Genomic DNA, 25,724 nt, shown 5'->3' with positions numbered 1-25,724 from the left:
TTTAATTTATCTCTGCAGACGAGACTTTCTTGACCAGATCGTTTTATATCCAATTTCAGTTTGTTCACATAGTAAAGAGAGTTCCGGTGGTTCCAAAACTCTCCTCCTGAAAACACTGAAAGCTTTAATAATGCTTTTATACCAACCAACAGTTTGGACACACCTTTCCATTCATTTCAAAGGAATCGATATGTCTACATTTTTTACCAAATAATGAAAAAAATACTTCATAGTACTTTATATAAAGTCATGTGAAGAAAAAAAATGCCCTTTCATTGCTCAGAGAAACTGCAAAAAACCCCAAGAGCTACACCTCAGACTCTAAAGGCCTCAGTTGGCGTGTTAAATATCAGTACTATTAAAAAAAGACTGGGAGGCAGGTGAAGGCCTCTTCTCTCTAAAAATAACATGCTACATATTATGTGATATGTAGCACCACTTGAAACCAAGCAACCCATTTACCTTATTGTAAATGTGGATGATTCTGATTATGGTGTTTACAAAAGATGCATTTTGGCTTCAAATTCCAGTTTACATGTTAGAGAGTATCGTCTGATTAGAGCGTCATGCCCACTTTACCCCTTCCCCTGCATACATTCTATTGTTTGGTCCAATCCAAAGCATTTACTATAGCCATATCCTTCAAAACACAGAGCTTTAATTCAGTTTCTTCGTCATCCCATAAGTGAGCCCTGTTTTTATCATAGGTCTTCTACTCTGTTCTACTACCACAATAAGGAGCTCTTTTTTGGATTACAAGCATATTTAGATCTAAGAATACCTTTCATACACAACTTTTAAAAGAAAGATTAGGAAATAACCAGATGTCTTTTGTCTTAACTTCACTTTGTCCCCTGGCAGGTTTTGTAGCAAGTCATTAGTTTAAAATATGTTGGTTTTACTTACTCGGCATTCCTTATTATTACTGCTTCACTTGCTTTGCATGAGAACAAACCCTGTGGCATCATGATGCCATTTTAAAAGAATTAAGTGGCATTCACTTGCAGATGGTGACAGATATATTTCCAATCACAAAGCAAAGACAAACAAACAGCACTGCCATAAGTGTCTTATTTCATGTGTCACTATAGACACTGTGTCATGTTGAGGTGGTATATCACCAAAAAAAACAATGTTTTCAGTTTCAGGGGAACAAGTTCTCACAAGTCAAGCTTTGTTATGATACTCCGTCACGTAGGACAGAAAGTGACACATCGCAGATATGGATCATATTTCAGTCATGATTTTTCTCTCTATGTGTTTGTTTTCACGTACAACTGTCTTCTTTTACTTCTCAATTACATTTGCATCCGGCAGATTCACTCACTTCTGAAGAAAAATGATTAGCGAAAATGAGTGGGTGAAGTAAGGGGAGGTTTGTCTGTATGTACCTGATTTAGTGGGCGTCTCGAGGATGGGAGAACTGTAAAAGTGACAGAACTGGAGGGATTAGTGTCTGTGATAGTTAGACAAAGAGACTCTCAGGAAACACAACAGGATTTCCTCTGTTCTCTGTCAGCAAGATCAAGTTTCTGGTGAGTGTTACTCAAACTCCTGCAATGCTTACTTGTAGCTTTAAACAAAGCTGTAGTCATTAATGTAGTGTAATCCTGATTTATCATGATTTCAGATTGCATTGTATTGCATGTATTTTTAAAACAGCTATTAGACGTTTTAGTTTGTGTCTTTTATTCTAAAATACTTGAAAAAGTCTCATTCAAACATGTTTTTTTTATATATATTTGGATACTAGAATCTGTTTTGTGATCATTATATTTCATGCTACGGTTGGATTGTTTGGCTACAGGTAGGTTTTTAAATTGATAATACTATGTAATTGAAAAATAAGGGAAACTTGTACAAATGCCGCAAGGTATGTCCATCTACTGAAAAGAAAACACGGATTTTCCTCTGAGTCAGTCAGCACTGTCTCATGCATTACTAATTTCTTCAGATGTCTGTATTCATGTGCAAACACGGTGCTACATTTACCTCATGGGGTACTGTCAGAGGATGTGACTAAGTATGTGTGTACTGTAACATTTGAAACACCAAACTATAATGGGAAGATTTTAATACTTTAATGTTTTATGATTAGAAGATGCTCCGCATTGTGTCAGTGATACCATTTGTGCATATAACTTACTCCTCAAAAGCATTTTGTCATCATTTTGAGACCTGCGTATGAAATTATATTGTGTCTGTCATTGGGAAATATGTAGGAGTTTGTAAAAATGTTTATTAGGTCACAAGCAGGATATTTTTCTCTGGTTATAGATTTTTAGAGATATTTATCATTAACTAAGCTCCTATCTTTGTTGTTTATTTGCTTTTAATGTGCATCACTACACATTGTTGGTAAATTGCAAACACAGAATCTCCAATGAAACCATATATAGTGTTTATATCTCTAAGTAAGCTCTGTCAAAGGTTACAACGTGCTGCTGTATGCGGTTGCACTTTTATCAAATAAACCAGCTCCTCAGTCCTCACTGCCTGATGTTGCATTACCCAACATTTGTACCAACATTCAATAAAAAGTGAACCTGTCACTCTGCAAAAGTTAAGATGTCGATGCAATATTCTATGTTCCTAATAAATGAGCTCAGATCTAAATTATTCTGGATCATTGACTATAAATAAAAGACAGACAGAGTCAGTGTTATATCACACACTGGTTTGTGAACTGCTGTTTTGAAGCTTCAAGCATGGCTTTAGACTAATACTGTCCTACTCATTTTTGGGCCGAAAGGGACCAAGTGGTTGAAGTTGGATAGTGATATTTTAAACCTGACTGGACTGGATCTATTTAACTCTTTAGCATCTGAACTGGGGGGGGCATTTAAAAAGGGTTTCAAAGCATTTTTTTCAGTGCGTTGGGGCAATAGTGATAATTTTTTTCCAGAAATGATTGAATTTTACATTGTAAAAGTGAAAATCACATTTCATATTGCTGGCATTCATGCTGACATTCATGTTTCTGCACTAAAACAACAGCCCTTTTTTTTATATAAAGCAGGCTGGTTGGGATACTGACATGTTGCTGGCAGGTGGCAAAACTTTGTTTTGTTTGGCTAAAAACAGTAAATCTGTCATAAAGGAGACAGAAGATGGACTTTACCAGATCTGTTAACCAACAAGTAGGTACTTTGCCAAAATACTTTAATACTTTACTACTTTAATACTGAATACTCGTTGAAACTGGAACTATTTTCTTACACGTAGTGGACAGTTGTGTTAAAATTTGGTTATGAGGATGAGTAATAGATTAAGATATGATGTCCTCTTCAGTTTTTCAAACTGAGCAGAGCAACACCATTTCAAGATTAGGTTATATCTTTTAGGTGTTGCTACTTGCAGTTATCTAATACAAAGTATTTACTTATCTTCTACTAAAATAAAATTGATAAACTGATAAAAAAAAACATAACTGAATATTTGTATTTGGACAACACACCCTAAAGTCTTTGAAATGTCGAGCTTTCTCTATTGTCTAAGCATGTGTAGTTGCCCAATAACTGGTATGTGGCTGTGCTGCAGCAACAAGCGTTGACATGTTTTTGTAAAGGGCTTTTTGTTTGTTTTCGTCTTCTTTTTTTTTCCTGACATGTATATTGAAATTCTTTTGGTCTATTTAGTGAGACTGTGTTGCTCGCCTACTCAGTGGTGTGTGAAGTTAATTTCCCTCAAAATTCTTGACCTCACATGTGCTGCAGCGCCGCGCGTCGATGACTTTATCCCAAGTGACTCAGGTGTAGAAAGCCCCCAATAACAACAACACGGCAGCTCTGAGCCAACAGTGCAATAGTATGCGCTCATCCATTCATTCGTCTTAAAGTATTGGTGAAATAAAGCCAGATAATGCCTTATTTAGAGGCTATACTGTCTCTGCCCCGTTCTCTCCCGTTATATGGATATACGCGGATCTCGAGTGATCTAAATATCTTCCAAAGGACGCCAACTTTCACCAAACTGTTATCGGTGAGTAGATGAACGTATTTAATGCCAGAAAATAAGGTCCAGGTTTAAAAAAAACGAAATTCCCCTTTAAAGACAACGTCTGTGCAGTGAATTCAGTCAAATCTACAATGGTCTTCCACAGAGAAAGTTAGAAGAGACTGAATGTCTTGAACGTTTTCTCACACATGCATGTTTACAGAGACGGTGGTGACCGTGTTGAACTGTCACTGCAGCTGCCCTCAGCTCTGGATATAACTGTACTGTCTGTTTCCTTTAACTGTTTTGATTCGCTGTTTTGTCACTATTTTAGACATTAAAAACTACGTGGTTAAGGTTAAGAAAACATGTGGGGTGTGGACCTGTGGTGGCTAAAATAACAGGGGTTCAACTTTCCAGATAAACTGATGACAGATAAGAAAGGAAAATATTTAAACCTAAAACAAATTATAATACAAAGTTATAACACCTCCTATTTCTACTGAATCTAACATAAAAAGTCCCATCAGAACGTGGATATGGTGGTTACGTCTGAGCCTGATAAGCCTGAGCCTGGCACATAAGTGTCTCATTGCACAACATCAGCAAAGACATTAGTAACCACTAGTATGTGGCAACAAAACATATGAAGACATGAGTAACATTAAGCAAATTGACACAAAAATAAGAAAAACTCCAAGAACAAACATGTAACAAATGGTTATATAATGGATAACTAACCGCTAGTAGGCCATTTCAGAAATTACAGGCACAAAGACAAGTTTCCACACGTCAGAAAAAAATATAGAGACACAAAGCTGATAGTAAGTGTTACATGGCACACATACAAAGAGTGGTGAGCTGCTCACATGAAATCTTTCTTCAGGGCTTTCCAGGAAGAGATCCTTTTTTCCCAAGGGGGACTTTAGGAAAAGATTCCTGCTGCAGTTTGAGCTTGGTGCATGGAAGTGGGGCACCTTTCCAATATGCCAAAGTGGTATTTTGGACTAAGGAGGAGCACCAGGGGGAGTGATGTTTAGCCAGTGCAGGCACCAATCCTTGACAAGAACCCAGATATACGAATATATACACAAAATAGGCTTAAAAAAAAGGGGGGGGGGGGGGGGGGGTAGGCTACACCAGAGGGACCAAAGAGTGGTGTCCAACAGACAATGTGGTCTACATAGATAATTGGGGGAAAACCTGGTGTGATTAGAAAAGACGGCATCCATCCTACATTTGAAGGGGCAGCTCTCATATCTAGAAATATGATTGAATTTGTTAGTCATCCAAAAACATGGCAGCCCAGGGTTGAGACCAGGACGCAGAGTTTTAGTCTTACAATCTTCTCGGCAGTCTCCCACCTGCTGCCAAACCCCATAATGACTGTGCCTGCTTCCAGACCACCCAAATTAAATAACTCAATCCACCTGGCCTTTATTTAGTTTCTGTCTAAATTCTCAGATTTTTTTTTTATCTCAGAAAGTGCTGATAACGTTACTGTAGTGAGTGACTTTAACATTTATGTAGATGTTAAAAATGACAGCTTAGATCTTAGCTTTTATTCTACATTAGATTCAACTGGATTTTCCTAAAGTGTACACCGGCCAACTCACTCTCTTAATAACACCCTTTGTCTTGTGCTAACTTGTGGCATTGACAGTGAACAATGAACAGAATGTTCTCATAACCCTGTCTTACCTTAAACACTTTGGATCGCCTTGTTGCTGAAAAGTGCTATATAAATAAATTTCACTTCACTTCACTTCACTTCCTCACCTTTTTTTGATAACTTGTGAGTTTACACTATTTGACAACACAACACAGGTGTCTATCAGGGAATGCTTGAACAAAATTAGAGGACAGCTACCTAAACATTAATCCCGTACAACTTGATCGTCTCGTAAATTTTGCTACAGCTTCAATGCATATAACTTTGGACAGTGTTGCCCCTCTGAAAGCGAAGGTAATTTGTCAGAAGAAGCTGACTCCTTGGTTTAAAAACGAATGCATGCATTTGTTACGCCAAGATTGGGCTACTGTAATTCTTTATTATTGGGCTGTCCCAGAAATTCTCTGAAAAGCCTCCAGCTGATCCAAAATGCTACAGCCAGAGTTTTGACGAGAACTAACAGGAGAAATCATATTTCTCCAGTTTAAGCTTCTCTTCATTGCCTCCCTGTCAAATTCAGTTATGCTACCATAAGCCTAGACTGCTGGGGGACATTCCACGATGCAGCTTTCTTCACTCTGCTCTCTTTTACACGCCATGTGCACATGACATTATTGTTGTAATCAACTTGTTTCTCTTTCTAAGCAGGTATTCCTGCTTAGAAATCGGCAATAAATTGTGTTTTAGTAGCACATCTCGTCCTGGTACAGATACCACCACCGTGGAAAGAGATTTGTAAGAAGAGGATTGTGTGCATCCGTATCTGCTAACTATCATGTCTTATTCATGTCTTTTATTCTTCTTTCAGATCACTGCTGTCAAACATGGCCCAAAGCATGAACGTCTCAAACAAACAGTTACTCTGCCCTCTGCTTGAAATGATGACAAATGACGCAGTCAATAACAACAAATCACTTAATCTGATGGTGGTTTTCATCCACGGACTAGTCTCCTTCCTGGGCATTTTGGAAAACTCCCTGATCATCTGGGTGGTGGGCTTCCGCCTCAGACGTCACACCGTGGCCTCTGTTTGGGTTCTCAACCTGGCCGTCTCTGACTTCCTGGCCACCCTGACCCTCCCGCTCTTCACTGTCTACCTTTATTGGTCACATAGCTGGGAGATTGGTGACCCACTTTGCAAAGCGCAGTCATCCATCTTCTATTTGAACATGTTTGTGTCAGCCTTCCTGCTGGCAGCCATTTCACTGGACCGTTTGCTTCTGGTGGTCAAGCCAGTTTGGAGCCAGAATCATCGGTCAGTGACAGGAGCATGGAAGGTGTGTGCTCTGGGTTGGCTGTGGGCAGCCTTAAATACGATACCTTACACTGTGTTTCGCTCAGTGATTGAAAAGAAAGATGGTAGAAAGTTGTGCTATCATAATTTTGGCTTGTATTTATCCTCTGAAGTGGCACTGGAGAGAGATTGCAACGTGAGACAAGGAGCAACAGCCATCTCTAAGATGCTGCTCGCGTTCGTGTTCCCTCTTGTGGTAATTGCTGGGAGCTACATAGCAATTGTTCTCAACCTGAGGAAAAGGCACCTGAGGAGAAAGCAGAGCACTGACGTGCGTGCTGAGAAAAATAACCCTGCACCCACGAAGAAAATAAACTTGCACACCACCACCTCTGGTCAGTCACATCAAAGGCAGCTATCTCAGAGTTTCACCAGAATGGTTACATCTGTTATTGCAGCATTTGCTCTTTGCTGGGCTCCCTATCACATCTTCTGCATGATCGAATTGACAGCCCAGTATAATAAGGAAAATCTCCAATGGGTGGAGATGGGGCTTCCCATAGCTGCAACATTGGCATTTATAAATCCAATATTGAACCCCATCCTGTACGCCTTTAGCTGCCCGAACTTCTTTGTGAAGATCAGACAAAGTCTGGGAGCAGTGTTTGATGGACTGCTAGAAGAGCGAGAGAGGTCAGCGATGGACCCAGGGATGAACTTGAGAGCTCAGACTCGCCGACAGAGCAGTCTGGATGTGAGCCATACAACACCAGGTTCACTAAATGGTTTGCACTGTCAGTTACCAGGTATCCAATCCCATTCCCCATCACATTTGTTCTCTGAAGGTTGCAAAGACAGCCTCATGGATGATACGGCACAAGAATCAATACAGAGGGTGGAGCAAAGCTGAGACATCAGTGCGTTTGTTTCGTTCATGTTAGCATAACATCATATCATACTGTTCTTGATATACTCAAATAGGCTAATACAATTAAATAATTGTGAATTGTAACATAAAAGTAATGACTACTTCTAAAAAACTTGAAACAGGAAAGAACAGAGGGATATGAAGAGGTATTTCATGTCTGTGGTTCACTACATTGGCAGTGGGTATCCTGTAGATTACCAAGGAATTTTGTACAGACACTTGTGTTTCCTAAATCTCACTGACTTTCTGACTCCCTGTCTTTACTGTGAAGACGTGTTTTTTCCAAATATAGTTGAATGGATAAAACTGAACTTTGGCAATGATATTCTTGAAAGAATTGCATCCCGGCATCCCCTGACAATTCATTTTGACTAAAGACATTTTCAAGGAAAACCAATATGTAAGTACCAATAATTATGTGGTGGTGTAGCTATCCAAATGGTCACCAATGCCCATATTAAAAGGTGATCACTGCTTCTGTAAAGGGAAAGTAGAACCGTACTACTGCAAAATAGCGGGGCAGGGCCATGGGGAGGAATTGGAATTGAGCTTGCCACACCAATCATACAGACTTTTTGAGTGTTGAAACTAACTCTCCTTCAGCTTCACGAAATGCCACAAGTTTGTTCATCTGTGTCTAAAGTTTTTGTGTATATGTCCATAGAATGTACACTCAAAAAACTGTTGACTTGTACAGTCAGGTCCTTTCAAAGAACAGAAACCAGTGGTGAACGTTATGTGACACTTTAATCAGACTGGGTTGTTATATTTGCATCCTCACTGTCCATGCTTACATAGACAACAATATCATTAAAAGTAAGACAATATAATAGCTATGATGTTAATAGGACTTGTATTTGTTTATTCAATTAATTTTCCTATGAATATGACTTATGCTCACATTAAGTTTCCTATCCCAGGGGTTCCCAAACTTTTCCATGCCAAGGCCCCCCAAACAGTATTAGCTTCTGGCCGGGGACCCCCTTTGCAAACCACAGACAATGCTACAAAATATGTAAAGAAACATCAACTTTTAGAACGTATTTTCTTTCTTTTATTCATGGACAGTAGCTTGCTGTGTGAATGCAGCAGATGGCCTGACTAAATGCTCTTCTTTACATCTGAAGAAGTCTGCCGGATTTTTTTGTATCAAGTGACGCTGAAGTTTCGAAGGTTTTAAACACTCATTTGAGGGGGTCTCCAGACAGAGGACGCATTTCGGGCAATCGTGGCCATTTTTCTGTACGGCTGTAAAGCCAAACTTAATGTATGCTGCCTTATACTTTCTGATTTAGTTGGTCAGTTCTTAGGTTTTTTTTGCAGCAGTGTCCTCCACAGCAGGGCTGTTGGTCTGTTCCTTCGGTCTCTTCCAAGTCAAAAACCTGTCCATTTTGGCTAAGCTACCTACATGCAAGCTTGAGGAGCAGAGCAGCTTGAGAACAGGCGCAAACCGCCAGGTCTACGATGTTTTGACTGGCAGCCAATCAGAAAGACAAGCATGGCAAATAAAAAAAATTTCGATATGACATATTAATATAAATTGTATTTTACAATACAAAAATTTGACTATTTTTTATAATGTGTAAAAAAATGTATTTTCTATTTTTGCATTTTTGCCTTATCTTCCCTCCCTAGCGCCCCCTGGCGGCCCCCACTATGAAAACCACTGTCCTATCCTATTAATTCTGTTCTCAAAGCCATATCTAATGTCTTTGTCACAACAAAACATAGAGTCTTAATTGGGTTTATCCATCAATCTAAAAGTAGTAGGTTTCCTTTTCTTTTTATTTGCAGTAATCCAAATTTCATCATTGCAAAGCAGTGTTGTGTCTGACATGATTGTTGCATCTGGTGTTTATCTGTGTCTTGTGCTCATGTTAACATATTGAGTTCAATTTACTTCAAATTTAGTCTGTTTTTCTTACAGCACTGAACTGCATTACTTGCTGCTATAAATGGCATTTGTTTACATTTTTTTGCTTGATCATTTCAGTATTAGTAAAAACATTTTAAAATAAAAGCATTAGTGTGACGGAACTGGTTAGATTTTTTTTCAGCCACTTCACCTCATTTGAAATCAAGGTAAAAGCTGTTGGTGTTTCTCACTCACAGTGAACTGTAAACAGTCTTTGCGGGGTCAGAAAATAACAGTAAGGGGTCATGGGATGAATAAAGTTATGTGAGAGGAAGCAAATGTTCCTAACCATTGGAAAGTCTGTATGGCTGCATCAGGTAAGACTGAAGAAAACCAAAGAAGAAAGGAAAACCACATGCAGACAGTGACAAGAGGACAGGGCGTTTGTTATAGTTTGGTGTGTGTTAATGCTGATTCCAGCCACCAGAGGGCAGGATAGTACTGATTACATAAACACACATAAATATATAAAGTAGGATTATAATTTTCAGGTTGTGTAATCCAGGAGCTTTTCAAATCTGAGCTGCCCGATGCCTGACTACCTTTCTGAGTGATTGGATTTCAACATTTCTGATATCCATTTTGATTGACTGCCTCATCTCTACCAATTTAAAAAAAATATCCCAATCCCACTCAGTCAGACACACTGACAGTAGCTGGGATAATGTAGGCCGAAACAGCATGGGATTACCATGAAGGTAGTTGTAATCTAGAAAGAATGTAGAGAAAGAAGATCCAGAGCATAAAAGAAAGATTGGGATTAAACCTCTGAAGCTCTGATTCTCCTGATTACAATGGTATATAGAACACATATGGTGTATGTAACATAATTTAGAAACAGAGAATTTTATGGAAGGTCTTCATGCAGCGCCACAAAATAGAATCTTTTTCATAGTCGCCAAAGGAGATTGGGATTAAACCTGGGGTGAGGCCGATAAAGTTACACTTTCCCTCCAACCATTCACTTCCAGCAGATTGCTGTAGCTACCATCTCCTTCTGTGTATTCAACTGCTGTCTGTATGTGTGGGTGTGCTCGCATACAGATGTCATTTGACAGAGGACACGTTACGGACAAAATGCAAATTAAATTAAACCTGGGGGAGGCAGCAAATGAAGAAACAAATGTTTCCAGACATTTCATCTGCAGATTATGAAACGAAAACAAAGGAAATATTCGGAAGGGAAAATTAATAGCAGGAAAGCAAGGGTCATTTTATTAGTTCAATAATCACCTTCAACCTTAAAGAACGTAAAAAAGTTACGATATAATCTAAATTTATAGCCATTCTTGATGAAAAAATAAATGTTCATAATTTTAAGGATAAGAAGTAATAATTTTCATTCTGGAGGGGGGGGGGGGGTATTGATCATACTCAATAGGAGAATCTAAAGAAAAAGTATCAACTCAACAAGTCTGAGAATCACTTTGTGTAATTCAGAGCCATGAATGGAATGAATAACATAATAAAGCTTAGAGGTTACTGACGCTCGACCACTGGCGGATTAGGAGAAGATAATGAAACAGCAGGAGAACAGTGAGAACATCAGACAGCAGAAGATGTTGAAAATGATACAGCCCAAGAGATTACGTAAAAGTGCTGCGGGAAACAGCTGGTACAGATGAGAGATGAAGAAAGAGTGAAAGAGAAGGTAGGCAGGGGGAGTGTTGCTTTAAAAGGATTTAATGCTTGGCCACAGCTGGCAGATGCTCACAACAGTATTAAAGTTGAATTGCATGTCAGAGATTTTCTTTTGATCATCCTGTATTTAAGAAAACACCCATGCAAACACGCTCAGAAAGATGAAGAGCAGCGTTGTGTGAAAAACATCGAGAAAAGAAATGGAAACTGGTCTGGAGATTTTTACACGCTTTTACTTCACATTCACTACGCTTCACGTTCTCTGTGTCTTCATCACATTCTCGCTCATCTCTAAGGTTTCATATACGAGGATATTTAAATTTGATCTACATATTTATTGGTCTTCACCAGGTCTTAAAATGAGGTAGATTCAACCTGAGAACAACAACATATGAGATTTTACATTGGGTCAATGCCAAAATGCAGAAGCAGTGTAAACAAAACAAGTTTACCCCGTGAGTTTGGTTCATTCTTCTTTACATAGTTGGTTCAGTTCCTTGAGGTTTGTGGGCTTTCATGCAGCTTTGTTAAGACCTTAATGTCGGAGGGTGAGTGTATTTTATGCCACTGATTTCTCGAATTTCAATACTTTAAAAAGGAGCGCCAACTCAATCATTTCAAAGAAAAGAATGATGTAGGTATTAAAGGGTAAACATCCCACCACCATGGGTGAATTTCAGTGTTGAGTGGGCATGTTGCTTCAATGGTTTCATCATCAATCATTATCATCCTGTCCAACTCTGATCCTTCCACCTCTCACCAAATCTGTCTCTTATAGGTGATAATAAGTTCCCATCCTAAGAACTACCAAAAACACAATTCAGAGCAAAACCAAGACAGCTATTCATATGTTTTTGTAAATGTGAAAGGACTCCATATTTCACAACACTGGCATGAGATCAGCAAAACTGACTGGTAACTTCTTCCTCTCTGAGCCCAGCTCTGTTCTCTTTTTTGGGGGCTTTGTATCCTATCCAATGCAACAAAATTCATCAGAACTTCACCCCTTTTTGACTCACTTCTGGTGTCAAAACTGCCCCTTAACATCACTGGGAATATTACACTTACTTGGAATTACATTACGAAGAGATGTCTCATTTCTCTGCTATTCCTGGTCGACCACCAAATAAACATTAGCTCAAAAACACACGTTATGCACCGTGATGGTAGATGGACCACTTCTCAAATAGATGAGGTTTAACTTTACCAATACAGTTTATGTCTAATGTTTTTCGGTCAATGTGTAAATGTCCAGAATACTATGAAACCATGAACGTCGTAAAATCATGAACAAAATAACGTGATGGCAGCCACCTGATATGCAATAAGAAAAACATGCTTACAACCTAACTGTAAGATGTAAAGATTATGTCAGATAAACAGCTTTATTGTTGTCTACATAAGACAAAGTTTTGGCTATGAAAAGAAGGATCTACAGCAGGGCTACTCAATTACATATTCAGGTGGGCCAGATGTCCAGACCAACAAAATGAACGGGGCCAGAAATGGTCTTTGACCAGTGAGTAGCTGTTAAAACTCTGATAAATCAAAAAAGATAATAGAAAACAAATTTATGTTTTGAAAATAAATCAAAGTTTATTTTTTTTAGTCGGATCTGACAAAGGCTAATTAAAAATGCACATGATAAAATGTACAGAGGTATATTTTTTTTATGGCGGATGTCACACTTTTTTTCATTTTGTCATCATTTATCGCCTCATCTAGGACCGCGCGAGCATGCAGTCTTTCACTGATTTCTTTTCTTCTTTGCCAATATCCACGAAACGTGAAGGGATGCTGCTGCAGTATGGCAAGCCTAAAGTGCCATATTGCGCATCTAAGTATCACGTTAAGATAGAAATTCACCCGCTAAAAGCGCCCGTTTCCCTGAAATTTCGCCGTTTTTTTCGCCGTCTTTCACCAACAAGCGCCGCTTTTTACGTCCGCAATGATGTAGTGTACATGTAGTGTACATGAGTGCTGTTCTACATGCAGCTCAGAAGGTGGGGCGGAGGGAGTGAGAAAGACTGTTAAAGGGGAACTCCGGGGCATTTGAAGCGCATTTCCATTGCTAGAGGTTGTCAAATACTGATAGTAGGACACAGACAGGTGCAAATCTGCGCTCCCTGTGTGGAGATCGCGCTGTTCGCGCAGCCTGTCATGCGAGGCTAATACGTGGTGGCTAGGGGCAAGCGCTAACCCTTCCACGTAAAACAACAACTTGCACACTGCAGAAACGTCACACCACTTTATAAACCATCCGACAATAAAGTCACAAGCCTTACCATCAAAACCATATGCACGGTTCCCACATTACTGGCATGGGGACGTTACAAAACAACTTTATAAACAGCATGTAACTCACCGGTTAGTTGTACGCTCGCGCATGTGAAAGCCCAAAAAAGTCGATGGACGATAATCACATATACAAAACAATTATCTTCTCTAGAAAAACTGCGTTCAAGTATTTAAAACATTACAACAATACATGCCCAGTAATATTGTTGTAATGTTTTAAATACTTGAACGCAGTTTTTCTAGAGAAGATAATTGCTTTGTATATGGGATTATCGTCCATTGACTCTTTTGGGCTTTCACATGCGTGCGCCTACCGACAAGAGGTAAGTGACATGCTGTTTATAAAGTTTTTTTGTAACGTCCCCATGCCAGTAATGTGAGAACCATGCATATGGTTTTGATGGTAAGGCTTGTGACTTTATTGTCGGATGGTTTATAAAGTGGTGTGACGTTTCTGCAGTGTGCAAGTTGTTGTTTTACGTGGAAGGGTTAGCGCTTGCCCCTAGCCACCACGTATTAGCCTCGCATGACAGGCTGCGCGAACAGCACGATCTCCACACAGGGAGTGCCGATTTGCACCGGTCTGTGTCCTACTATCAGTATTTGACAACCTCTAGCAATGGAAATGCGCTTCAAATGCCCCGGAGTTCCCCTTTAATATTGTAAATATAAATAAATATTTTTTTTCTGGTTCAGTTCCTTCAGCATTATGAACTACATGTACACAGAAACACAGGCTATATTGTTAGTTTAGTCATTGGTAATTTTACATGTTTTCTGATGGGCATTGAATTCATTTGAAGCTGAATAAAACATAATAGTCAAGCTGGAACATCTCCTGGATAATGGTAAGTTCAGTGTGGCTACTCCTTATAGAATAGTTAGGCCCGTTAACAGGAACAGATGGATATGAAAAAGAAATCATTTTTGTCCAATACCACATAAAAACTAGATACAGCTTAATTTGATGGGGGGGTGCATAATTGAAATGTATGGAGCAACTGCTCTTGGTTGATTACAGATAACATAACTCATGTAAGCAAGAGTTCACACGTGATTCGAAGGTGCTATTTTAAGAGGCATGTTGAAACATGGTCGCTGGCCTTCGGCCAAGGGATAGCCTAAAGAAAAAAAAACTTAAAGGATAAGACCGGTTTTTTGACATTGGGCCCTTGATTTCACATTATAACATGATGTTCTACTCACCCCTGCTTGTTGTTGGTCATTTGGAGCTGTTCCGAAGATATTCGCGAGGCGTCTGGCTGCTCTCTTGAGATATTCGGCCATGAAACGGTTTCCTATGGGCAACGTTATACAGGCACAAACTATGCTGTTTATAATTTATTAATTACTGTACACTAGCACTGATAACGTGGAGGTGCGTCGCTTACTTAAAAAAATCCGGGTTACTAATTTTGAATTTTAGCCGAATGAATAAATAGGCAGCAGGTCTGTCTGTGGCAGTAGCACGACGAGGACGTCAGTAACACCCACTTTACGACAAAAAAATCAAAATTACAGTAACCCGGATTTTTTTAAGGAAGCGACGCACCTCCACGTTATCAGTGCTAATGTACAGTAATTAATAAATTATAAACAGCATAGTTTGTGCCTGTATAAGCTTGCCCATAGGAAACCGTTTCATGGCCGAATATCTCAAGAGAGCAGCCAGACGCCTCTCGAATATCTTCGGAACAGCTCCAAATGTTCAACAACAAGCAGGGGTGAGTAGAACATCATGTTATAATGTGCAATCAAGGGCCCAATGTCAAAAAACCGGTCTTATCCTTTAAGAAACGGGCTTGGTTAGAAACAAGAGAGAGTATGAGGAGAAAACTTGAAATTGCCACTGCGGGATTCGAACCTGCACTGACGCAAGAGGTTTGCATGCTAAGCAGTCACTGTAACCACTGTGCCACCAATTTGTTGTGTTGAGAGGAAACTACTCCAGATACCAACTGTAACGCACAAAACATTAGTCAGCAATGTATGTCGATGGAAAACACTTTTACACGAACAAATGCATGGAAATGGATTAAAAATAACAGCGAATTGCATGTGTAGGAGTTGTATTCCTAAAATTAAAGCTTTGTGAAACGACAATACAGTACAGTGAACTTTGGCAACATTGCCACACAGAGATCTGTGCAGAGTTTTCCACAAAGCAGATCTCTGCTGAACTATCTTGGTCTGGCTGCCTTGATCAGCGATTGGCCGCAACCACTTCAAATGCGTTGGCTGTCGGAAAAGAAGGAAAGACATTATTATCATATTAGGAAAACGCACTTCTTGAAAGCGCGTATTATCAGGTCAACACGCGCGTTCCTTACGTGCATCGTTACCTAGACAACGCGCGTCCATGACGCGGGTCTTGCGGAACCATCATTGCGGACGTAAAAAGCGGCGCTTGTTGGTGAAAGACGGCGAAAAAAACGGCGAAATTTCGGGGAAACGGGCGCTTTTAGCGGGTGAATTTCTATCTTAACGTGATACTTAGATGCGCAATATGGCACTTTAGGCTTGCCATACTGCAGCTCTTTCTTAGGCTGCGCATGCTTGTTCAGCTCCTGTTGTAACATGCAGTCAAACTCTGCTTGAGCAGCCCTCTCCTGGGATCCCTCGTGAAAGTTTGCGCTTAAAGTCTGGTGTTTCTTGATGTGGTGCCTCCGCACAGTGTAATCTTAACACACTTATTACATATTAAACACGTCGGTTTCGCGTTTGAATGTGACGGTAAAATGAACAGGTATTTGTCCGTCCAGGCGGGCGGGGTTAAATCTAATTATTTTACTCGTACAACCACAGATTCTATAATACTACAGATTCGCAACTCACGGTGCATTTCCGGTATCCAACGAGGCGATTTTGGTTGCAGTTCCACCCTCTTTCCACGTGGGGCGCTCAATTTTGGAGACCAGAATGAATGGAGTCCTAAGGAGCTATACGCCCTAGCGTGCCCTTATCACAAGATATAATTTTTTCTCTAGTAATTCGAATGTTGTGTTCGAAAGAGGATGTTTAGAAAATACCCATGGCTGAGTTTTAGATTTTTAGAGCCACTCATTTGCTTAAAAAAAGGATTTTAAGTGTATATGACGACATACATAGCTTACGACCGGAGATGCCGCTTTACGGCAACAATCCTGCTTGTTGTTGGTCTCAAAGGCAGCAGCGTTTTCAAGGAAGAGCTGTAGTAAGAGAGAATCTGTGGTAACATCACAGATTCTTAGGCTGTGGTAACATAAGCGGAAAAAGTCCATCTTAATTCTGTTGTCGCTTGGTATGGAGTGAGCCGTCAAGCGGTGCCTCTGGTCGTGATTCATTCTTTCGCCGGTCGACCAGCTGTCATCAGCACAATGCTAGCGCGTTGTGGACAACAAGAAGCCAACCTGTAAGAAATCAAAGGGATGTATGTACTCGTTCAGTAGATTTTTGACTTGAAACCCATGTTGAGCTCTCAGAAACTACATTCAAATCTGAGCGCTCTTGAGGAGACTTAGGTGAAACTCACCATTTGTAGCATCTAGCTCTATTGGGCCCCATTCATTCTGGTCTCCACTGACGCGCCCAGTGGAATTCTGGTGGAACTGCAGCCAAAAAGCCGGTACAATGGGGCTTAAAGGGATAATCCGGAGTAAAATGCACTTTAGGTCAATTTACGGGATGTTGGGAGTACATACGTTGAGTTGACATCAAAATCATTTAATTCTGATGTGTTTTGAGAATTTTGATTTGACCGTTTTCAGCCAAAAGTCGTTAGCCTGGAGGAGAGTGGGGCATATGGTATCGCCGCTACAAAACGCTATTTTTACACCTCTTCTACAGCTCCAAACAACATAACACTTACGTGGTAGTGAGTAGAGGGTCCCTAAATCCAAACAGAAGTGTCCCGAGGTCTTCATGTGGTCGGATAGAGAGTCCAGAATGAATTTAATAAAGCCAGTATCTTTCCGGAAATGCTCCTGCTGCAGCTGGCATCTTCAGCGTAAAGTCCGTATAGTAGAGCCGAGTGTGGAGTAACACGCTCTGGAAATTCACAATTTCGTTGCCGTTTTTTTTTTACAAACATAGTCCAGTATTTCTTTCGAAAGTGAAATGAAGTTGTATGCAACAGCAAAGCCTAGCTTACGAACAGGTTGGAATTTTATAAAATGTCACGTGACCTTACGTCTCGCGTGACCTAGCCTCCTGTTTACGGAAGACGTCTTTTGCGTGACTGGAGTGACCATCACAGAAGAAGGAGAGGTGTGTGAGCAGATTGGTGAACAAACAGCGGAGCAAACTTTTGGAGTTATGGTGCGTGTTTGTTCCTATCCTGGCTGCGGGACGCGGATGAAATGTTATAATCCTGTGAGGTTCCACAGGCTGCCTTTTCACGACTCACAACTTTTGAAACAATGGCTGTTGATATTAAAAATTGATATGAACACGCCGGTCGACACATTGAAGCAGAGAGACTTACGAGTTTGCAGTGCACATTTTGACCCGGATGACTTGACCCAGGAAAGACGACATGGTGGCCAAAAACAACGAATGCGCTTGAGGAAAAACGCAATTCCAAAAGCCGCTCAAGATGTTGGCGTTCTAGAGGTAATGTATTTGAATTAAATGTTTGTTTTATTAGCCTGTCCGTTGAGTTGTAGCCCAATACACGATACCTAAAGTAAACATGGTGGGGGAGGGACTGAGATAACGTTGGCCAAACTACTTTGAGTTACCTGTAACTTTGCATTTTTTTTTTTTGTCTTAGAATTCGTGTATTTGTCTGTTATAATGTGTGATAAAGTCATGAATCAATGAAGTCATTTTGTATGTTTGCCAATATATGGAGTAAGGGTAGCCTATTTGGGGGAGCAATAAATAATGGGCGAGTTGGGCTCTGTGAATGCAGCTCAATAAGGGGGTAGGGGGAGGGGGGAGGGTTGTGATATGGCCCATGTCTGTTCCTACCCAGTAACGTATACAACTAGAGGGGGAGGGTGAGGGTTGTGATATGGTCCATGTCTGTTCCTACCCAGTAAAGTATACAACTAGAGGGGGAGGGTGAGGGTTGTGATATGGTCCATGTCTGTTCCTACCCAGTAAAGTATACAACTAGAGGGGGAGGGGGAGGGTTGTGATATGGTCCATGTCTGTTCCTACCCAGTAACGTATACAACTAGAGGGGGAGGGTGAGGGTTGTGATATGGTCCATGTCTGTTCCTACCCAGTAAAGTATACAACTAGTACAGATGCTTTCAATGACTCCAAAAACCAGTATGCTCCCCCTTAGATTGAGCATATGAATTGATATTACATTTTTAGGCTTTCACAACCTGTTTCATAACCTGCTTCTCTGGTCGTATGATAATTTGAGTAATTTCTGTCTGTTTTTTAAAAACAATCTTTTTTGTAAACTGACGTTCAACTATTTGTGTTTTGACCCAATTTATTTTATTCATTATAGGTAAGTGGTTCTGATGCCCCCATATGTTTGGAAGCATCAGAATTAGCTGCTGTACCACAGTCCACCCCGAACAAAACTCAGCTTGGAGATGGCGAGGGACACTCTGCATCTGGGCGTTGTGGTCTGCTGTCTGGTGTTAGTCTGTCTCTGTCAAGTCCAGCACAGCCAGTAGTCAGGCCACGCACAAAGCCATCATCCTCCGGGACATACCTAGCACGCCCCCCAACATGGAGATTGTCAGAGGTAAGCATTGTAACGCCATTGCTGTCATTTTGCTGTGTCACCAGTGTGACTCCAACACATTACAAAATTAACAATGTGTTTTGTTTCTTTATGACAAGGAGAGTGGTACTTCATCTAAGTCAGATTTGACTCTTTACGGCGCAGCTAGTGCACTTCCATCTACAGTGAGTTGAATGAAACTTTCACTTTTATTGTTCACATTATAATTAGAGGTCAATGCCAGATGTTTAGTTTAATTTCTAAAACCTCTAACGATGCAGATACAACAGGAACATGCTCAAGAAGAGGCTGCACATGACATGAGCATAAGTTTTGGGGAGATTGACTTGGAGGACCCAGCAGATGAAAGCTTTGTGCCACTGAGCGAGACATCTCCCTCCAGCCCTGGAACAGGTTCTGGTTCCGGTTCTGGCAGTGGAACAGGAAGTGGATATGCAGGGAAGAAATGGCTTGTTGACGAGTTCAAACTCATGGAGCTTTTCCAGACTTGCCATACATGTGCAACTGCAGTTGAGGACAAGAGGGTTGTTACACAAGGCAGTCTAATCAAAATATGCTGGACATGCCTGAATGGACATACAGGGGAGTGGACATCATGTCCAGAAACAAGGGGGATGCCACGGAACAATCTTCTTGTCTGTGCTTCAATTCTGTTCACTGGCAGCACATATACAGAGATAAAAGAATGGGCAAATCTCATGAATCTGCAAATCCCCAGTTCGAGCCAGTTCTTTGCCATGCAGTTGAAATACTTCATACCAGTGGTAAACAGTGCATACAAAGAACAAGAAATGAAAGTTATGGAGCGCCTCCGTCAACAGTCTGCATCTGGAAACAAGGTGGAAATATGTGGAGATGCAAGGTGTGACAGTCCGGGTAAGCATGATAGTCTTTTGAATTTGGACAGATACACTGCTTTGTACATTTTTGCTCATATATGTTGTTTCAACAGGTTTCTGTTGTAAGTATTCGACTTACTCGTTCCAAGATGACGGCACCAAAGAAATAATTCATTTTGAACTTGTACAGGTAAATACGCATATGATTATTCAATGTAGTGAAAGTTCTCAAGACAAAAGCAATTGATTGCTTGGGGATCACATGTTGAGTCTAATAAGTAATTTCTTTATCCATTAGGTTTCTGAAACGACAAGCTCAGTTGCCATGGAGTCCCTGGGATTTAAAAGAGGCCTTGATTACCTACTTTCCCTGGGGTGGATGTCGGTGTACTCACAACAGACAGGGCTCCTTCCATACGGAAGTTGATGAAAGAGGAGTACAGCCAAATTCGCCATGAATTTGATCCGTGGCACGTAAATAAAAGTAAGTAGCCACAAATTCAAGATGAAGACGCATACAGACAATCTCTATTTTGCCCTTTTGAAATATGAAATGCTTTTTTGATGTTGTACATAGGTTTCATGAAGAGGCTGGTAAGTGCAGCCAATAAAAAGGACAACAAGGAGCTGCAGCCATGGTTGAAGTCCATTAGCCGTCATCTGTACTGGTCGTGCAGTTCGTCTGGCGGTGACAAAGAGGTAATAATGAATGGCTGCAGTCTTTATTCTTTTTACATCTGGCAATATGCAATGTTATGATATGCATCACAGTACTGAAGAACAAGACACAGAGACCACAGTAGTAGAAGCTGTCAAAAGGTGCTAGGAGCACATCTCAGTCAATTATGTATTTGTTAGGAATGTGTCCGACGCTGGACCTCACTGCTTCACCACATTCGTGGTGTACATCGGTGGGAGGATGGTGAAAAGGCATGCAGTTGTTTCCATCCACCGTTGACAGCAGAGGAACAAAGGAGGAAGAGATGGTTGAAGACTGATTCACCGTCTTTCCGTGCGCTGACAGCTCTTGTGGAGGATAAGAATCTCCTCCGTGACATCACCCACATGGCTCTTTTCAAGCACACAGGTATGTCATGCATACACACAGATGTTTGTAAGCAATACTATGTCTAAACATACATAATTGTGAGGTGCAAGAACAAGTAGTATTCCTAGCTATGCAACTTCCTCTGTTCTGTTTTTTATAGTCATATTTGTCATCAGTAGTTTGAAATATCATTTCTCTATACACATTTCTGTGTAACTTGTTTTTAAAAAGATGTTGTAATATAATCCTTATACAGGATCTCTGGAGGTCTACCACTCTGTGATCCTCAAATACGCACAGAAGAGGCTACATTTCAAGTATGATGGAATGAGGGCCAGAGCCCAACTGGCCATCATGGACCACAATGCCAATGTGGGCAGAGAAAAGGCAAAAACAGCAGAAGGTAGAGTGAAGTCTGTTTCTGAATATACATAATTTGTACACCATCTCTGCATAGTTGATTCTGACAAACTGATCATCAACTAAAATGTGTGTGTGTGTGTTTGTGTGTATTAGGACAACCCAAGTACCACTTTGCCTACTCCAAACAGAGCCATCAATGGGTTGCCAAACCCATCTATGAGAAGACATCCCAGGCATTCCGTCAGGACCTCATAGAGAGAGTTCTCAACATCAGGGAAAGCGAGAGCATTGAAGCTTGGCCCAGACCAAAACCCCATCAAAGAAGATTACTTCAAAACATAGCCCCTGTCCCACGTCCAGACACAAAAGAATTGGTTTCAAAGACCAAGTCTAGATTTGAGAAATCATAATGCAAATCTTGACCCTTTGAGTCAATAAAGCACATTTCAATAAACACATGTTCAAAATGCCTTGTAAATATTAAAAAATTCCTTCTATTTTCTTTCATTGTTTTATCTCTTGTAGTCGAATGTTCATAATAATTATTTGCAGTAGTGTTTTTTTTTTAAATACATATATATTTATATAAATAAATGTTTTCCATTACATACTGGTACTCAGACTGTGGAATTGTTGTATGTGATGGTATAAAGGCAAGTAATTCAGATAGGATGATGGAAGTTGCGAAAAAATACTGTTTATTTACATTTTCCTAATAATTTACAAAACTTTATGAAAAACACATCAAAGACATACTTTAAAACATTTCCTCAGACTCCTGAAAGCCTTGGTAAACCCCAGTGGGAGAGGGGTACTTTGTTCTCATGGTCGCCACCACACAGCTGGGTAATGGACGTCTTTGGCCGCGTCCAAGCCGCTCGCCCTTCAATGCCCATTCAAGTTCAACGCGGTAGGCCACTAGTCTGTATTGACTGAGTGGATAAGAAAAGAGTCGGTAAGTTTTGGGTCAAGTTCTCAGTACGTGTGGTCACAACAGCCAAACACAATTCAAACAAGAAAAACAATCAACCTCGTAAGTAAGCTACTTACTTGTTAGACAGCTGCCCATTTGGTCCCTCAGGTTTGGGTTGCCTTTTCCAGTTCACTTTAGGGACATGAAAAAATGCCTCTAACACCATCGGGTTTAGAAACCCTGAGAAGTTTTCCTCCTCCGTGAAACATTGTCCATCCTCTCTAGGACTATCTTCGCCGCGGTGCAAAAGGTCCCACTCAAGACAACAGAGGCACTCCTCTTCGGTGGCCATGGGCGCACATCGCCCACAGCCACACCACCAGTTGCCATCAACTCGCGGCTGGGTTCCAGCAATCTCCGCCTGCTGCATTTCTGTTGCTCTCCTTCTTTCCTCCTCTTCCATTTCTTTTAATTCCTCGTCTGTATATTCAGGTTCGAAATGGTATGGCAGGCCATCGAATTCAAAATCAAATCCAAAATATTCCTCTTCGTAGAGATTCTCTGCCATCCTGCTAAGTTTTCTCTTTCCTGCTCTTCTCTGCTGCTCAATCAGAGCCTCTTCCGTAAACAGTCACGCGAGACGTAAGGTCACGTGACATTTTATAAAATTCCAACATGTTAGTAAGCTAGGCTTTGCTGTTGCATACAACTTCATTTCACTTTCGAAAGAAATACTGGACTATGTTTGTAAAAAAAAAACGGCAACGAAATTGTGAATTTCCAGAGCGTGTTACTCCACACTCGGCTCTACTATACGGACTTTACGCTGAAGATGCCAGCTGCAGCAGGAGCATTTCCGGAAAGATACTGGCTTTATTAAATTCATTCTGGACTCTCTATCCGACCACATGAAGACCTCGGGACACTTCTGTTTGGATTTAGGGACCCTCTACTCACTACCACGTAAGTGTTATGTTGTTTGGAGCTGTAGAAGAGGTGTAAAAATAGCGTTTTGTAGCGGCGATACCATATGCCCCACTCTCCTCCAGGCTAACGACTTTTGGCTGAAAACGGTCAAATCAAAATTCTCAAAACACATCAGAATAAAATGATTTTGATGTCAACTCAACGTATGTACTCCCAACATCCCGTAAATTGACCTAAAGTGCATTTTACTCCGGATTATCCCTTTAATAGTAAGTGGCAAGGCTGTTAGTTATAATGGCTGTGGTACAACTTCAAAAACACAACAACGTGCTGCATTATGGGTTTAATGTTGCTAGGTAACCCAGTGTTGCATTCATAGTCCGTACTACTGTAGGAATTTATTCCATCAATGTAGAAATGTCTGAAGGCTTCTGATTTTTATATATTTATTCATTTATTCTGTCAGAACGATATGCTGGGCCAAATGGAAGTTGGTTCTGGGCCGCTTGCTTATGTTCATTTGAATTTGATTAGCAGAACAGCTACGTACCCTTGTCATTTCTTTAATACTGTTAATACTGTACATTTCAGATGCATTTTTTTTATTCTTATTTTATATTTTTATTCATTTTTATTCATATTTTATATTTAATTTTAATTCTCTTTTTATTGGTAGCAGGACCAGGAAGAATTTCACTGCACATTGTACTGTGTATGATTGTGTATGTGACAAATACTGTAAAACTATCTTGAATCTTGAATCTATGTAAGCTCAGCTGTAAGGGTGGACTATAGTCTTTGGCAATCTGCTTCTTAATTTTGACAATTTTTTTGTTACTGTAACAATGTAGATGCATATGTCTTTAAATGTAATTTATTATTTAGAAATTGTGGTCTTGACAATCTGTAAAGAAATGTACTTCCGCTAATGACACATTTATCGCAACATGTCAAATTTTTTGAGCCATAACAAGATGTTTTTCAACTTGTCACACACTGCATGCACTAATAAATTAGAGGTGTTACTTTTAACTGGCGTCGTGATTCAGTTTGTCTTCATGGCTGCTTTTTAACAACAGCTGGTACAAACCTGGGACTCTCTATGATTGCTCAACATAGGAGCTTCCAGTTTTGAACGTTGCAAATTATGTATTTATAATAATGATGCACAAATATTCTTGCTCTCTCATCATAGGTGAGCCTAATGTTAATCTTCAAAAATCCAGTACCTTCCTCTGAGCTCCGCTGGTTTAGCCACAATGATGGTTGTAACTTATACAGATTATACAAGCAGAGTTTTGTAAAAGGAAAACATGTTAATTTCACATCTACATAATGTACATTAAATAATAAAAAAGGGGAAAAGGAAGAAAATCAATGGAAATATCGTGTGCATAGTCAGAAAGTAGAGGGTTTGGTAACAGAAAAGGTCAGAAATCCAACAGAAGTGGGATTTGAAATGAAAAAAATGTCCCTCAAAAGGCTCTACTCCAAATTTTCTAGTAAGTTCTGTTTGGTCATTGGTGAAGAACTTCCATATCTGCATGAAAATACATAATAATAATGTGCATATTTACCTGCTGTTACTAACAGATTCCAGATGCAAACCTTTCATTTCACAAATTATACAAAATTACACAAGATTACTTAAAACTAGAAAAAATGTCAAAATTATACTTACCCTTGTCCTCCACAACAAGACCAGGATCCCAGTGACTTTATCAAGTTTATGATGAGTTTTCTGCTGTTTGTGAGTAAGGACAGTTCCAAAAGCAGCACTTCTCTTTACTTTTTGTTGAGCTTAGTTTGAATGTCGGAGATAGTGGTGCGACATGCAGCCACATGAAAATGTGTTTGCTGCAAGGACTTGCTCTATCTGATTAAGAGGAAGTGGGAGTTGTCTAGTTTCTTGCCTCCTTAACATAGCCCTTGATCAATCAATGTGGTTTTGCACATTTCTGAATGTGGTACTTTCATTTTGATGTCACAATACTATGTCACAAACTGTAACAGCGTCAGCTGGAACATTTCCAAACCTTTGACCCCTGTTGCAGACCTAAGGCTGTCCACATACTGGTTTCTTTCAGTTTAAGGCAACATGTAGTGTTGTTAACACATAGTCACCTCTCCAAGCCACTAAAGCATTGACATAGGCTCACATTTGTATCAACATGCCACAGAGCTCTGTGTCTTGTTTGAATAGAAGTGAATTAGAAAAAAAAAACCTCCTCTACTTGACATAAGCGCAAATATCATTGGTACAAGAAGGACATCATTCAAAACATAATAGCATGACAGCAGCTCCTCACCTGGGCATGTCG

At 40.2% G+C, this 25,724-nt stretch overlaps 2 protein-coding genes across 3 annotated transcripts in view; one reads left to right on the top strand and one right to left on the bottom strand.

Moving 5' to 3' along the window:
• The window catches only part of vwa11 (von Willebrand factor A domain containing 11), a 40,178-nt gene extending 14,931 nt beyond the window's left edge, over positions 1-25,247 (bottom strand). The window contains exon 1 of one of the 2 annotated variants that reach the window (XM_075463525.1): positions 25,085-25,247. The gene's annotated coding sequence lies outside the window, so the exon portion shown is untranslated. Of the gene's footprint in view, positions 1-4,805; positions 4,897-25,084 lie in introns of those variants that run through there. The other variant, XM_075463526.1, reaches the window with a different exon arrangement.
• Positions 1,206-8,602, top strand: LOC142378705 (prostaglandin D2 receptor 2). Its single transcript, XM_075463527.1, has 2 exons — positions 1,206-1,535; positions 6,417-8,602. Exon 2 carries the CDS (start codon positions 6,433-6,435, stop codon positions 7,750-7,752), a length of 1,320 nt encoding a protein of 439 aa, XP_075319642.1. The 5' UTR covers positions 1,206-1,535; positions 6,417-6,432; the 3' UTR covers positions 7,753-8,602.
• Positions 25,248-25,724: the final 477 nt, after the last annotated feature.

This window comes from Odontesthes bonariensis, chromosome 4 (genome assembly GCF_027942865.1).
Source record: "Odontesthes bonariensis isolate fOdoBon6 chromosome 4, fOdoBon6.hap1, whole genome shotgun sequence".
Taxonomy (NCBI): Eukaryota; Metazoa; Chordata; class Actinopteri; order Atheriniformes; family Atherinopsidae; genus Odontesthes; species Odontesthes bonariensis.
This window is presented reverse-complemented; position numbering and strand designations above follow the sequence as displayed.